At 64.9% G+C, this 15,631-nt stretch overlaps 2 protein-coding genes across 5 annotated transcripts in view; one reads left to right on the top strand and one right to left on the bottom strand.

Annotated features, from left to right (window-relative positions):
- Positions 1–1,374, bottom strand: part of USP20 (ubiquitin specific peptidase 20) — a 44,378-nt gene extending 43,004 nt beyond the window's left edge. For all 3 annotated transcript variants that reach the window (XM_029063163.1, XM_029063168.1, XM_029063169.1), the window contains exon 1: positions 1,274–1,374. The gene's annotated coding sequence lies outside the window, so the exon portion shown is untranslated. The remainder of the gene's footprint in view (positions 1–1,273) is intronic.
- A 1,525-nt stretch (positions 1,375–2,899) lies between these two features.
- C4H9orf78 (chromosome 4 C9orf78 homolog) lies at positions 2,900–14,721 on the top strand. 2 transcript variants are annotated; one of them, XM_029063886.2, is made up of 9 exons: positions 2,900–3,064; positions 5,227–5,286; positions 7,865–7,916; positions 8,904–8,974; positions 10,358–10,435; positions 10,827–11,024; positions 13,248–13,384; positions 13,511–13,609; positions 14,392–14,721. In XM_029063886.2, exons 1-9 carry the CDS (start codon positions 2,985–2,987, stop codon positions 14,481–14,483), a joined length of 867 nt encoding a protein of 288 aa, XP_028919719.1. In that variant the 5' UTR covers positions 2,900–2,984; the 3' UTR covers positions 14,484–14,721. The 2 variants fall into 2 exon arrangements, with proteins under 2 accessions (XP_028919719.1, XP_028919720.1); XM_029063887.2 differs by lacking the exon at positions 2,900–3,064 and adding an exon at positions 4,378–4,451.
- The last annotated feature ends 910 nt before the right edge of the window (positions 14,722–15,631 follow it).

The following is a 15,631-nucleotide window of genomic DNA, read 5'->3' as shown; positions in this document are numbered from 1 at the left end:
GTGGGGCAGAGCCGGGATTCGAACCCACGACCTCGGCCTCCCCAGCCCGGCCTCTTGCCCCTGAGCCCGGCTGCTTCTGGACAATCGGGCCCCAGAGAGAGAGAGAGAGACCCAAGGGCAGAATCCAACCAAACCAGCCAGCATCATCGAGACAAATTCCTTCAACAGTATTGATGGGGCGCTCACTAGGTGCAGAGCCTTCATTCATTCCATAGTATTTATTGAGCGCTCACTAGGTGCAGAGCCTTCATTCATTCATTCCATAGCATTGATGGGGCGCTCACTGGGTGCAGAGCCTTCATTCATTCATTCATTCCATAGCATTGATGGGGCGCTCACTAGGTGCAGAGCCTTCATTCATTCAATAGTATTTATTGAGCGCTTACTGGGTGCAGAGTCTTCATTCATTCATTCCATAGCATTGATGGGGCGCTCACTAGGTGCAGAGCCTTCATTCATTCATTCCATAGTATTTATTGGGCGCTTACTAGGTGCAGAGCCTTCATTCATTCAATAGTATTTATTGAGCGCTTACTAGGTGCAGAGTCTTCATTCATTCATTCCATAGCATTGATGGGGCGCTCACTAGGTGCAGAGCCTTCATTCATTCCATAGTATTTATTGAGCGCTTACTAGGTGCAGAGCCTTCGTTCATTCATTCCATAGCATTGATGGGGCGCTCACCGGGTGCAGAGCACTGGACTGAGCGCTTGGAGTGGACGATGGGGCCACAGAAGGAGACCGTCCCTGCCCCACGACGGGCTCGCAGCCTCATCCCACCAAAACCAAGACGATTTTAAGTGCGATAGATCGCATGGAGGCGAACGATAATAACAATAATCAATAATCGAATGAGCCGAGGGCTGGGGGGAGGGGCAGAGGGAGGCTCAATCTGGGAAGGCCTCCTGGAGGAGCCGACCTGGGGGCGCCCCCTCCCCCTTGAAAGAGTCAAAGGTCAACCGGGAAGGCGTGGCTCGGTGGAAAGAGCCCGGGCTGGGGAGTCAGAGGTCATGGGTTCGAATCCCGGCTCTGCCACTTGTCAGCTGGGTGACTGGGGGCGAGTCGCTTTCACTTCTCCGGGCCTCAGTGACCTCATCTGGAAAATGGGGATGAAAGACCGTGAGCCCCACGTGGGACCACCTGATTCCCCTGTGTCTACCCCAGCGCTTAGAACAGTGCTCTGCACATAGTAAGCGCTTAACAAATACCAACATTATTATTATTATTTAGTTTGCCAAAGCGTCCCCCCTCCCCCCCCGCCGCCGGTTCTCACCCGTTGCCGGGCAGGAGGCCGCAGAACGCACCGCGCAAGGTGCCGACGGCGTCGCTGGGGAGGAGGAGGAGGATGATGATGCTGCGGAGGCCGCTCCGCGGGCGGGGCCGGGGGAGGACGGGGCTCCGCCCCCTTCTGGGGACGCGGGCCAATCGGGAGCGCCGGACCGGGCGGGACACGCCCACTCCCGGAGGCCGCCGACCTATGAGGAGCGGCGGAGGGAGCGGAGGAGCGCCGGGACACGCCCCCTGCGGACGCGGACCTATCAGGAGCGGCGGAGCTCCGGGCCGCGCCCCCCCCCCCCCCCGGTCGACGCGGACCTATGAGGAGCGGGGGCGGAGATGGAAGACACGCCCCCTCCGGCGGCCGCGGACCTATGAGAAGGGGCGGAGGTGCCGGCCACGCCCCCCTCGGGACGCGGACCTATGAGGAGCGGCGGAGATGCGGGCCACGCCCCCTCCCGCCGCGGATTTAGGAGGGGCGGAGCTCCAGGCCCCGCCCATTTACCGACGCGGACCTATGAGGAGCGGCGGAGCTCTAGGCCACGCCCCCTCGCCGACGCGGACCTATGAGGAGCGGGGAGAGGCAGGCCACGCCCCCTCCGGCCGCGGATTTAGGAGGGGCGACGGAGCTCCGGGCCACGCCCCCTTTGGACACGCACCAATCAGGAGCGTCGGCGCTTCAGGCCACGCCCCCTTGCCGACGCGGACCTATGAGGAGCGGCGGAGATGCAGGCCACGCCCCTTCTCAGGCGAGGATTTAGGAGGGGCGTCGGAGCTCCAAGCCACGCCCTCCTCGGGACGCGGACCTATGAGAAGCGTCGGAGCTCCAGGCCACGCCCCCTCTGGACGCGGGCCTATCAGGAGCGCCGCAGTCCCCAAGCTACGCCTCCCCTCTGGACGCGGACCTATCAGGAGCGCCGGATCCCCAAGCCACGCCCCCTCTGGACGCGCACCTATCAGGAGCGTCGGAGCTCCAGGCCCCGCCTCCATCTGAACGCGGACCTATCAGGAGCGCCGCAGTCCCAAGCCACGCCTCCCCTCTGGACGCGGACCTATCAGGAGCGCCGGATCGCCAAGCCACGCCCCCCTCTGGACGCGGACCTATCAGGAGCGCCGGATCCCCAAGCCACGCCCCCTCTGGACGCGCACCTATCAGGAGCGTCGGAGCTCCAGGCCCCGCCTCCATCTGAACGCGGACCTATCAGGAGCGCCGCAGTCCCAAGCCACGCCTCCCCTCTGGACGCGGACCTATCAGGAGCGCCGGATCGCCAAGCCACGCCCCCCTCTGGACGCGGGCCTATCAGGAGCGCCGCAGTCCCAAGCCACGCCCCCCCTCTGGACGCGGACCTATCAGGAGCTTCGGAGCTCCAAGCCACGCCCCCCCCTCTGGACGCGGATCTATCAGGAGCGCCGCAGTCCCAAGCCACGCCTCTCCTCTGGACGCGGACCTATCAGGAGCGCCGGATCGCCAAGCCACGCCCCCCTCTGGACGCGGGCCTATCAGGAGCGTCGAAGCTCCAGGCCCCGCCCCCTCCGGCGGGCGCGGACCTATGAGGAGCGTCGGGGGGCGGGGCCCGCGCATCGAGCGCATCGGCCGGCGCCGGAATCTGCCCCGGGCCCTGCCGGGAGGCTGCGGTTGCGACGGCCGCCACACTCGCAACAGCTGCAACCGCGGCAACCGCTGCAACCGTTGCAACGCGTGCAGCCCCATGCCCGCGGGCAAGACCTTCCGCCGGCGCCGGGCCGCCTCCGACTCGGAGGACGACGAGCAGGGCACGGAGGAGGTCCGGTGAGTGCCGCCGCCGCCGCCGCCCCGCCAGCCAGGGAGCGCTCGCGACCTAGTCATCATCACCATCGCGACGCCGTGGCGCTCAGGACGTGGGGGTCACGAGGAGGCCGGTGCGGCGCTCACTACGTGGCGATCGTGAGGAGGCCGGTGCGGCGCTCACTACGTAGCGATCGTGAGGAGGCCGGTGCGGCGCTCACTACGTAGCGATCGTGAGGAGGCCGGTGCGGCGCTCGGTACGTCGTCACCGTGAGGAGGCCGGTGCGGCGCTCACTACGTAGTGATCGTGAGGAGGACGGTGCGGCGCTCACTACGTGGCGATCGCGAGGAGGCCGGTGCGGCGCTCACTACGTAGTGATCGTGAGGAGGACGGTGCGGCGCTCAGTACGTCGTCACCGTGAGGAGACCGGTGCGGCGCTCAGTACGTCGTCACCGTGAGGAGGCCGGTGCGGCGCTCACTACGTGGCGATCGCGAGGAGGCCGGTGCGGCGCTCACTACGTAGTGATCGTGAGGAGGACGGTGCGGCGCTCGGTACGTCGTCACCGTGAGGAGGCCGGTGCGGCGCTCACTACGTAGCGATCGCGAGGAGGCCGGTGCGGCGCTCACTACGTAGCGATCGTGAGGAGGCCGGTGCGGCGCTCACTACGTAGTGATCGTGAGGAGGCCGGTGCGGCGCTCAGTACGTCGTCACCGTGAGGAGGCCGGTGTGGCGCTCACTCCGTAGTGATCGCGAGGAGGCCGGTGCGGCGCTCACTACGTAGCGATCGTGAGGAGGCCGGTGCAGCGCTCAGTACGTCGTCACCGTGAGGAGGCCGGTGCGGCACTCACTACGTAGCGATCGTGAGGAGGCCGGTGCGGCGCTCAGTACGTGGCGATCGCGAGGAGGCCGGTGCGGCGCTCACTACGTAGTGATCGTGAGGAGGACGGTGCGGCGCTCAGTACGTCGTCACCGTGAGGAGGCCGGGGCGGCGCTCAGTACGTCGTCACCGTGAGGAGGCCGGTGCGGCGCTCACTACGTAGCGATCGTGAGGAGGACGGTGCGGCGCTCACTACGTGGCGATCGCGAGGAGGCCGGTGCGGCGCTCACTACGTAGCGATCGTGAGGAGGACGGTGCGGCGCTCGGTTCGTCGTCACCGTGAGGAGGCCGGTGCGGCGCTCACTACGTAGCGATCGCGAGGAGGCCGGTGCGGCGCTCACTACGTGGCGATCGCGAGGAGGACGGTGCGGCGCTCGGTACGTGGCGATCGCGAGGAGGCCGGTGCGGCGCTCACTACGTGGCGATCGCGAGGAGGGCGGTGCGGCGCTCGGTACGTCGTAGTCGTGATGAGGACTCCGTGGCGCTCGGTACGTCGCGATCGTGACGACGACGGCGCGGCGCTCGCGGCGCGGTGAGCGTGATGAGGACGGCGTGGCGCTCAGTACGCGGTGATCACGGGGATCCCAGCCCTGCCACTCATCAGCCGGGTGACTGCGGCCAAGTCACTTCACTGGGCCTCAGTTCCCTCATCCGGAAAATGGGGATTAACCGTGAGCCTCCCGCGGGACGACCCGATGAGCCCGGGTCCCCCCCCCCCCGGCGCTCGGAACGGCGCCGGGCACGTAGCGAGCGCTTAACGGATGCTCGTTATTAGTGATCGCCATGACGACGGCGCGGCGCGCGCCACGTAGCGATAGAGCGCTCAGCCCATCGTCATCCTCGGCGACGCATCGGTTGGGCGCCGACCGTGCGCCCAACGCCGTTCCAAGCGCTGGGGTGGACGCCGGGTGATCGGGTGGTCCCAGGTGGGGCTCCCGGTCTTCATCCCCGTTTGACAGACGAGGGAACGATAAGAATAAGGAGAAGGAGAAGAAGAAGAAGAAGAAGAAGAAGAAGAATAAAGGATGGCGTTTGTTAACTGCCACTGGGTGCCAAGCGCCGTTCTAAGCGCCGGGAAAGACACAGGTTTATCGGGTTGCCCCACGTGGGGCTCCCGGTCTTCACCCCCATTTTCCGGATGCGGGAACCGAGGCCCGGAGAAGCGAAGCGACCGGCCCACGGTCCCGCGGCGGCGGGCGAGCGGCGGAGCCGGGATCCGAACCCGCGACCTCCGACCCCCCCCCCCCCCGGCGAAACCGAAAGGCTTGCGCCCGGGTTGGGTCTTTAGGGGTCTTTCTTCCCCCCAGGTTGAAATTGGAAGAAGCCAAGGAGGTTCAGAGCCTGAGGAGGAGGCCCAATGGCGTCAGGTGAGTCGGGCCGGGCGGGCGGGAGGGAGGACAGCGGCGGGGCTCGGTGGAAGGAGCACGGAAGGGGCGTGGGCCCGGGAGCCGTAGGTCGCGGGTTCGGATCCGGGCGCCTCCGCTCGTCCGCTGGGTGACCGGGGGCCGGTCACCTCGCTCCCCTGGGCCTCGGTTCCCTCATCCGTCAAACGGGGACGAAGAGCGGGAGCCTCACGTGGGACGACCCGATTGCCCCGGACCTCCCCCGGCGCTCAGGACGGTGCCCCGCGCGTAGTCGGCGCTTAACGGGTACCAACCGTGCCCGCTGTTCTCAACGGCACCCAATCCTTGCCTCTTATCGGGCAGGGACTCGTTGATTCATTCAGCAGGATTTACCGAGCGCTTCCCGTCGGGCCGTGAGCCCGTCCCCGGGCAGGGAGGGTCCCTGTCCGTCGCCCGCCTGACCGTTCCAAGCGCTTAGTCCGGCGCCCCGCGAGCGCTCGATACGCCGGAACGAGTGAACGATGACGACGACGGTGACGGCCGTTGAGCGCTTCCTAGGTGCCGAGCCCTGTCCTGAGCGCCGGGGGGCGGGGGGGGGGGGATACGGGGCGGTCAGGTCGTCCCACTTGGGGCTCGCGGCCCCGGTCCCCGTTTTCCAGAGGAGGCCACTGAGGCCCAGAGGAGCCACGCGACCGGCCGACGAGCGGCGCAGCCGGGATTTGAACCCGTGACCGCGGGCGGGGCACGCGGCGCGCGCGCGGGGGCCGGTCCCCGGCCTGCCCATCCCGGGCGCTTCGGACGGCGCCGGGCGCGCGGCGAGCGCTCAGTGGATACGACGGGGCGAGGGAACGGAAACGCGGTCTCGGGGAGGGTCGCCCCTTGAAGGCGGGCGTGGAAGCGCCCGGGGACGCGGTGCGGCCCCGCGGACCCGAGAGGAATCCCGGCGGCGAGGTTCACCTGTGGGTGCGTGTCCGTCGCCTCCTCCCTAGTAAGCGCCCGATTCATTCGGCAGCATTTGCCGAGCGCTCGCTAGGTGCGGGGCACCGTCCCGAGCGCCTGGAACGAACGGCCGATACTACGGAGCCGGCAGCCCCGGCGGCGCACGCGCCGAAGACGGCCTCCCGCGGCGCCGACGGGGCCTCGTCCTCCCTTACGGGCCACGTGTCTTCGGAGGGGCAGCGTGGCTCGGTGGGGAGAGGCCGGGAGCCGGAGGTCGCGGGTTCGAATCCCGGCCCCGCGCGGGTCGCTTCTCTGGGCCTCGGTTCCCTCCTCCGTAAAATGGGGGTGAAGACCGGGAGCCTCCCGTGGGACCGCCCGGTGACCCCGGCGCTTAGAAGGGTGCCCGGCACAGGGTAGGCGCTTAACGAATACCCACGTTGTCATTCAGCGACGCCCCCCCCCGGGCCCCCAAGGCCCCTGCTTCGCCCCCCCCGGGCCCGGCTGCTTCTCGGCGGGGACCTCGTACCCGTCAAATGATCCCTCCGTTTCCTCGGTTTCGTTTCCCGGTTCGTCCGAGTGTTATCCTGCTGCCTCCCGTTCCCGATCATTCGGTCGTATTTATCGAGCGCTCGCTACGTGCAGAGCGTTGGACTGGTAGTGTTGGGGGCGGGGCAGGCTTCAGCGCCGGAAGACTGATTTGGCCGGAAGACTCTATTGTCCGTGATCCCGTCCTGCCATCTGTTTTGATGTCTAATATTAATGATGTTGGTATCTTCCGAGCGCGTTTGACGGGCACAGGGACCTCGCCGAGCGGCGGCCGGGCCCGGGGGATGAAGCGGGGGCCTCGGAGGCCCCGGGGTGGGGGCGGGGGGGGCGTCGATTAATAAGGATGTGGGTACCTGTCAAGCGCTGACGACGTGCAGAGCGCTCTTCTAAGCGCCGGGGGAGATACAGGGGAATGAGGCGGTCCCGCGGGGGGCTCCCGGCCTTCGTCCCCATCTTACGGAGGAGGGAACTGAGGCCCCGAGAAGCGAAGTCCGTGACCTCGCGGGTAGAGCGCGGGCCTGGGAGTCAGAGGGATCCGGGCTCTGCCACGTCTGCTGCCGTGGGACCTTGGGCAAGTCACGCGGAAGGGAGCAGCGTGGCTCAGCGGAACGGGTGGACGGAGCCCGGGCTCGGGAGTCGGCGGTCACGGGTTCGGATCCCGGCTCCGCCGCGGGTCAGCTGGGCGACCGTGGGCGGGTCGCTTCGCTTCTCTGGGCCTCGGTGACCTCCTCTGGAAAATGGGGATGAAGACTGGGAGCCTCCCGTGGGGCCGCCTCATCCCCCGGCGCTCAGAACGGCGCCCTGCGCACAGTAAGCGCTTAGATCCCAACGCGATGTATTAAGTGGCCTCGCTTCTCTGGGCCCCCGTTACCCCGTCTGTAAAACGGGGGTGAAGACCGTGAACCTCACGAGGGACGCGGACCGTGTCCGGCCCGTTGGGCCGGCGTCCGCCCTCGCCTTGGGCGCCGCGCCGGAGCGAACCTCCCTGCCCGCGTCGCCGCGCGCCCAACGCGCCGCGGCGCCCTCGGCCGCTCGCCCCGGAGTCCCGAGGCGGTTACCGTCCCCGTTGCCAATCTGCGGGTCGTGTTCACCGTCTTCTCCTTCTCTTTCCGGGCAGCGCCGCAGCCTTACTGGTCGGTGAGAGAGTCCAAGAAGAAACGACACTCGTGGTAAATTCCCTCGGGCTTTGCCCACAGACCCCCCCTCCCCCGGCCGCGGGCGGGAACGTGGCCCTTGACTCCGATCCGCCAGGCTTTCTCGAACGCCCAGCTCCTTCATCCGTTCAGTCGCGTTCACTGAGCGCTTACCGCGTGCAGAGCACCGGACCGAGCGCTCGGAATGGACAGGTCGGGAGCCGACGGGGACCGTCCCCGCCCGCCGACGGGCCCACGGTCCGATCGGGGGGAGACGGGCGGACGAGAACGGTGGCGGTGAATAGAGTCGAGGGGAAGAACGTCTCGTCAGAACGGTGGCCGCCAAATAGAATCGGGGCGACGTACGATTCGTCAACGAAATAAATAGGGCGATGAAGACGTGTACGGTCGAGCGGACGAGTACGGCGCCGGGTGGGGGGCGGGGGGGAGAGGGTCTAGCTGCGGAGAGGTGAAGGGTAGAGGGAGAAGGTGGGGGGGGGGGGGGCCCAGTCTGGGAAGGCCTCTCGGAGGAGGCGAGCTTTAAGTAGGGATTCGAAGAGGGGAAGAGAGTCAGTTCGGCGGAGGTGAGGAGGGGAGGGCGTTCCGGGACCGCGGGAGGACGGCGGGCCGGGCGAGACCGGGGGACGGCGAGGAGGTGGGCGGCGGAGGAGCGGAGCGGGCGGTGGAAAGAGAGAAGGGAGGAGAGGTAGGAGGGGTGGGCCCACGGGAAGCGCTCAATAAAACACACGGCTTGATGGAACACTCCCGGTCGGCACGAACGGCCGTCGGCCCAGGAGGGAGAGGGGAGGTGTCACGCGATCACCTCCCTCCGACTCGGGAAGCCGCGATGGTTCCGCCCCTGGGCTGTCGGCTCGTCGTAGACGGGGACCGGCTGTGTTACACTGCTACGTTGGACTCTCCCGAGCGCTTAGCGTCCTGCGCCCGGCCACCGCGATCGATTAAAGGATTGGTTTCGGGGCGGACCGCGGTGACGGGTCTTAAGGCCCGCTGGGCTCTCTGCAGGACGATCCGTTCAAGATCAAGACCGGCGGAATGGTGGACATGAAGAAGCTGAAGGAGAGGAGCAAGGATCGGTGAGATGAAGCCGGCGGGCCCGGATCCGGTCCAGGCTGCCCGTCTTGCCGCCGGCGTCTGTTCATTCGGTCGTATTCATCGAGCGCTCGACTGTGTGCCGAGCGCCGTGCTGAGCCCCCGGAGAGTGCAGTTCAGCAACAGATAGAGACGGTTCTGCCCCCGGCCGGGAACGGCCTCCCTCCTCGTATCCGACGGACGGTGACCCTCCCCCTTTCCAGAGCCCTGGCGGGGGCGCGTCTCCTCCGAGGGGCCTTCCCGGATTAGACCCTCCCGTCCTCTTCTCCCGCTCCCTTCTGCGTCCCCCTGACTGGCCCCCTTCATCCGTCCCCCGCCTCCCGACCCGCACGGCGCCTACGTCCGTACGTGCCGTTGATTTATAGCGCTGTCTGCCTCCCCCGCTAGACTGACCGTGGGCAGGGGATGTGTTCGTTTACTGTTACGTCGTCCTCTCCCAAGCGCTCGGTACGGGGCTCCGCACGAAATAAGCGCTCGGTGACCGTGACTGACGTCGGGAAAGATCCGTCGAGCTTGAACCGTGGTCCCCCCCGGGCCTCCGCTCCCTCCCTCTTTCGTTTGGGCCGCGCACCGGGTGCGTACGTTGCGCTGACGGAGGCTCGGAGCCTCAGCCACCTCAAGCACGGCCGTACACGCGCGGCGTGGCCCGGGGGGAAGAGTTCGGCCCCGGGAGTCGGAGGACCCGTGTGCCAATTCCGCCTCCGCCGCTCGCTTGCCGAGGAGGCGGCGTGGCCCGGTGGAAAGAGCCCGGGCTTGGGAGTCGGAGGTGGTGGGTCCGACTCCCGGCTCTGCCGCCTGTCAGCCGGGCGACCGTGGGCGAGTCGCTTCGCTTCTCTGGGCCTCAGTTCCCTCCTCTGTAAAATGGGGATCGACCGTGAGCCTCGCGTGGGACGCCCCGACGCCCCTGTATCTCCCCCGGCGCTTAGAACGGCGCTCCGCGCGTGGTAAGCGCTTAACAAATGCCGACGTTATCATTAACCGAGGCCCGGAGGCGTGCGGTGACTCGACCGAGGTCACGCGTCGTTCAGTAGTATTTATTCGGTAGTATTTATTGAGCGCTTCCTACGCGCGGAGCGCTGTACTAAGCGCTTGGAATGAACAAGTCGGCAACGGGTAGAGAACGGTCCCTGCCGGCTGACGGGCTTCCGTCGGGCAGGTGGCGGGTCCGAGATTAGAACCCAGGCCCTTCTGACCCCCCAGGCCCGTTCTCCGTCTCCTAGGTCGCGCCGCTCGGGTGCGCGGGCCCGGCTCCGGCTACCCAGGGTGACTTCCGGGCCCCTCCGAGGGCTCCAGGAGCTAGAGCGGATCGGGTATTGGATGTCAGTGGTTGGATTAGTAAAACGCGGACTTTCGTGGCTTCCGTTTAGGATCAGCGAAGAGGAAGACCTCAACCTAGGAACGTCTTTTTCTGCAGAAACCAATCGGCGGGACGAAGACGCCGACATGTGAGTGGTTTTGCCCCCCCCCCCCCCCCCCCCCCCGGGTCCTCGACGGTGATTTTCCGTAGTTTGGCCTGCGTGATGAGAATCCTTCGGTTTTCAAAAGCAAGCCGAACTCCCCCCACTCAGTACGGAGGCTCCGGAGCCCCACGGTTTTCCTTCTGCCTCGAGGCGGAGTACCTCCCACTTGAAATTAAGAAGCAGCAGCCAAAAACGGGGGAGAGGAGGATTGGGTGAGGCCTTCGGGGAAATGGTGTTGGGTTCCAGTTTCGCTTCAGCGGCCCCCTTCTCCTGGCCACCGAGAGAGGATCGGCGTGGGTGACGGGCGAGCGGAGCGGCCGGGGCGCTGTTCCGAGAGAGCTCGCCGGGATGCCGCTTGACGGGAACGCCTTTTCAGGATGAAGTACATTGAGACGGAGCTGAAGAAAAGGAAGGGGATTGTGGAAAACGAGGAGCAGAAGGTGAAGCCGAAGAACGCAGAGGACTGTCTGTATGAGCTCCCCGAGAACATCCGCGTCTCGTCGGCCAAGAAGACCGAAGAGATGCTGTCCAACCAGATGCTGAGCGGCATCCCCGAGGTGGACCTGGGCATCGAGTACGTCCCTCCCCCGTTTGCGTCGACCGGGTCCCCCGACCCTGGCTCTGATAACGATCACGATGGCATCTGTTAAGCGCCTCCTACGTGCCGAGCACCGTCCTGAGCGCTGCGGGGATCCGGGGCGAGCGGGTTGTCCCACGTGAGGCTCGCGGTCTTCGGCCCCATTTTCCAGAGGAGGTCACCGAGGGCCGGAGGAGTGGAGCGACTGGCCCACGGTCGCCCGGCTGACAGGCGGCCGAGCCGGGATTAGAACCCGTGACCTCCGTCCCCCGAGCCCCTGCTCGTGCCACTGCGCCGCTTCTCCGCTGGCTTTGGTTTACGGCTGGAGCTGCCCGGATGGTAGCGGGAGTCAGGGAGTCGATCGCTCAGCCCGGTGACCTTTATGGAGCGCTCACTGCGTTCCGAGCACCGCGAGGAGCCGGGGAGAGAAGCGGGCGGTAGAGTCGGTAGACGACGTCCCCGCTCACGGGACGCTCACAGACTACGGGGGTCAGAGGAGGAGCGGCGTGGCCCAGGAGAAGGGCAGCACAGGCCCGGGAGTGGGAGGATCTGGGCTCTAATCCCGGCTCCGCTGCCCACCTGCTGGGTCGCCTTGGGCGGGTTACTCGACCCCTCTGGGCCTCAGTTCCCTCGTCTGCAAAGTGGGGCGCAGATACCTGTTCGTAATGATGGTATTTGTTAAGCGCTTACTGTGTGCCAGGCACTGGGGGTCGATGCGGAGTAATCCGGTCGTCGTCCCGTCCCCCCCCCCGTGGGGCTCACGTACCTAATCCCCGTTTTACACAGATGAGGGAACCGAGGCCCAGAGAAGCGAAGCGATCTGCCCAAGCGGCGGAGCCGGGGTTCGAACCCGCGACCGCCGACTCCCGGGCTCTTCCCACTGAGTCACGCTGCTCGCAGCCTGTTCTCCCTCTTACTTCGACTGGGAGGCCCGTGTGGGACCCGATCACCCTATGTCTGCCTCAGTGCTCAGTACGGTGCTTGACGCAGAGTAAGTGGTTAACAGATAGCACGGTTATTATTGCGAGTAATAGCAGCCATCGGTCGATGGTGTTAGTTGAGGGCTTACCCTGCGCAGAGCACTGCTCTGAGTGCTTGGGAGAGTCCGTTCCGGCGGGATCAGCGGACGCGTCCCCCGCCCCTATCCAGCTTACGGTCTAGAGGTGGAGACGGACGTTAATGTAAAGAAATAACCGATCGTATCTCATTTCTCCCGCTCCGCACATAGTAGTAGCGTTCAGTATGTCCTTCGGTCGTGTTTATTGAGCACTCACTGCGTGCAGAGCACTGTATTAAGCGCTTGGGAGGGCACGATATAACAGTAAGCCAGACGCACTCCGTGTTCACAACGAGCTTACGGTCCAGGCGGGGGGGGGGGGCAGGCATTAATTAATGAATATAAATAGCGGCAGAGGTGCCGCCGCTGTGAGGGTGAGCGTGGCGGGGATTTGAGGAGCAGATGGGAACTGGTCGCTTCCAAGAGGTGACCGGGGCCGGGAAGCCGCCCCTGGGGGCTTTGCAGCCCAGCGTTGGAAACTTGCAGATCTTGGCAGCAGGGTGCAAGATCCCCGAGGGCAGGGATTGTGTCAACTCGATCCTACTGTATGCTCCCAAACACTTGGGATGGTGCTCCGCTCACGGTAAGTACTCAGGAAGTTCCAGTGATTGAGTGATTGATTGACTGTCCAAGCTCACCTCCCTTCTCTCCCACCTCTGCTCCCTTGTCTCTCTCCACCGCCCACCCCGCGCGCTCCGCTCCTCCGCCGTCCCCCGGTCTCGCCCGGCCCGCCGTCGACCCCCCGCCCCGGGCCACGTCTGGAACGCCCTCCCTCCTCCCCTCCGCCGAACTCACTCTCTTCCCCTCTTCCAAGCCCTACTGAGGGCTCACCTCCTCCAGGAGGCCTTCCCGGGCTGAGCCCTCCCTTTCCCTTCGCTCCTCTTCCCCTCCCCTCCCCCCGCCGCCCTCCCCGTCCCCTCGGCGCTCCGCTTATGTGTACGTCTTATTCATTACCCTGTTTATTTGGTCAGTGAGGTGTGTGTCGCTCCATGATTCCATTTATCGTGATGACGTCGTCTTGTTTCGTCTTGCGCTGTGTCGCTTTGCTGTCTGTCTGCCCCGTGTAGACGGCGGGCCCGCCCCCGAGTCCACGGCTCTTACTCCTTCCGAGCACTAAGAGATTACCTGCTTAGAGACGGATGTCTTTCCTTCTCTCCCAATAGCGCAAAGATAAAAAATATCATTTCGACGGAGGACGCCAAGGCCCGCCTGCTAGCTGAGCAGCAGAACAAGAAGAAAGACAGCGAAACGTCCTTCGTCCCGACCAACATGGCCGTGAATTACGTGCAGCATAACCGATGTGAGTCTTGGTTCATCCCGGTCCCCGTTCAGCCGTCCCGTGCCCCGTCCGGCTCCGCCCGGGCAGCGTTTTCCGGGCAAGTGGCCCGCCTGACCGGGGACCTCCCCGTCTGCTCCCTTCTTTCAGTTTATCACGAAGAGCTGAACGCGCCGGTGCGAAGGAACAAAGAGGAGCCCAAAGCTCGACCCCTGCGGGTGGGAGATACCGAGAAGCCGGAGCCTGAGCGTAAGTGCGTCCGACTGCCGCCATCGGTCCGGTCGGCGGTATTTAGTCCGGTGCTCTGCACGTAGCAGGCGCTCAAGAGATACCGTTGAATGAATGAATGGGTATTTATTGAGCGCTTACTCCGTGCGTGGACAGAGCGAGGTATTAAACGCTTGGGAGGGTATAATGCAACAGCGTCGGCGGACGCGTTCTCTGCCCACGGGGAGCTCCCAGGCCGGAGGGGGAGACGGACGTTAATATAAATAAGTCACAGAGATGTACATAAGTGCTGTGAGGTTGGCGGTGAATAGAGGGAGGAGCGGGAGAAGGGGGAGATGAGGATTGACCGGGAAAGGCCCCTTGAAGCGGTTGGGCCTTCGATAAGGCTCCGAAGGTGGGGAGGATGATTGTCCGTCAAGATAAGGGAGGGCGTCCCAGGTCCGAGGCAGGAGGTCGGTGGCGAGATAGACGAGATCGAAGTACGGTGAGCAGGCTGGCGTAAGAGGAATATCCACCGGCTGATTACCGGCTTCCCCTGGGAAGGTTGGGGGCTCCAGCTTGAATTCCGGGCGACTCCGTGAGACCTTCTGCCTGGTCCCTCTCCCCAGACCTCGCAACCGGGAGCCAAAAATCCAGCGTGTTATTTATTGTCTTTCCTTGGGTCTAAAGTCGAAAGCGGAATTTTCCTGCCCGTTTAGTTGCGCCGTTCTTGGCTTCTCATAACCCGATGCCTCCCTCTTCGGAGATAGCCGACTTCGGTGGGATTTTACGGCTGTTGAAAAGTCTCCTCTTTTCTCCTGAAGGTTCCCCTCCAAACCGTAAGCGGCCACATAATGAGAAAGCGACCGACGACTATCATTACGAGAAGTTCAAGAAGATGAACAGAAGATACTGACGTCTTCCGGCTGAGAGGAGATGTAGGGGACCCTTTTGGGCCCGGAGGTTTTCTTTTTCCATCGAGCTCCAGGTGGAGTGTAAGTATTAGAGAGAACGGGGATCATCTGTTCTCGAGGTACTTGTCACCTGCTGGCGCGGTGGATCTTTAACTTGGCCGTCTTCCCTCCTGGGGAAGAGTGAATTGCCCTTCTCGATGAGGGAAATTCCAGTGTAAATAAATTGCCCTGCTGTCGACATTCACGCATCACGAGAGGGTCGGTCGGAAGGACTCCGGGACCAGCCGGTAGACCTCGGAGACGCGGTTCGGCCTGTTGCGGGCGGCGCCCCCGAGCCCCCTCTCCCCGCGACGCTCCCGTCGCTCTAAGCGACACCGCCGTCCTCCCTGTCCCACAAGCGCATGACCTCGATATGATCGGTGACTCGGCTCTCTCCTTCAACTCGCACGTTCGGTCTTGTCGGCAGATCTTGTCCGTTCCCCCGTGGCGCCTCTCGAATCCGCCTTTTCCTCTCCATCCGGACTGCTGCCCCGCTGGTCATCGTTTCCCCCCGCGACTCCCTGCTGACCTCCCCGCATCCTACCTCTCCCCCCTCCGGTCCTTACCTCGCTCGGCCGCCCAGACGAGCTTTCCGAAAAGGCCCCTCCGGCCCCTTCTCCCCACTCCTCCGGCGGTTGCCCGCCCGCCCCTGCATCCGACGGAAGCTCCTCAGCGGCGGCTTTAAGGCAGCTCTGCCCCTTGTCAGCCGTGTGACTGTGGGCGAGCCGCTTCGCTTCTCTGTGCCTCAGTTCCCTCATCTGTAAAATGGGGATGAAGACCGTGAGCCCCACGTGGGCCCCACCCGATGACCCTGTATCTCCCCCGGAGCTTAGAACGGCGCTCCGTAAGCGCTTAACAGACACCAGCGTTATCATTTAAGGCAGCCCGTCGGCTCTCTCCCTTCTACCTCACCCGCTTGATTTCCTCCTACGGACCAGGCCGCACGCTCCCCACGCAGTGCTCACGTCCCGAGGAGCTCAGGCCTCTGGCTCGGTGGAAAGAGTCCGGGCTTGGGAGTCGGAGGTCACGGGTTCGAACCCCGGCTCTGCCACTTGTCAGCCGGGTGACGGCGGCGGGGGGGGGTGGGGGTGGGGGGGCGGGTCGCTTCGCT

Source organism: Ornithorhynchus anatinus, chromosome 4 (assembly GCF_004115215.2).
Source record: "Ornithorhynchus anatinus isolate Pmale09 chromosome 4, mOrnAna1.pri.v4, whole genome shotgun sequence".
In the NCBI taxonomy this organism is placed as follows: Eukaryota; Metazoa; Chordata; class Mammalia; order Monotremata; family Ornithorhynchidae; genus Ornithorhynchus; species Ornithorhynchus anatinus.
The sequence above is the reverse complement of the archived record's forward strand: the minus strand, read 5'-3'. Positions and strand labels throughout refer to the sequence as shown.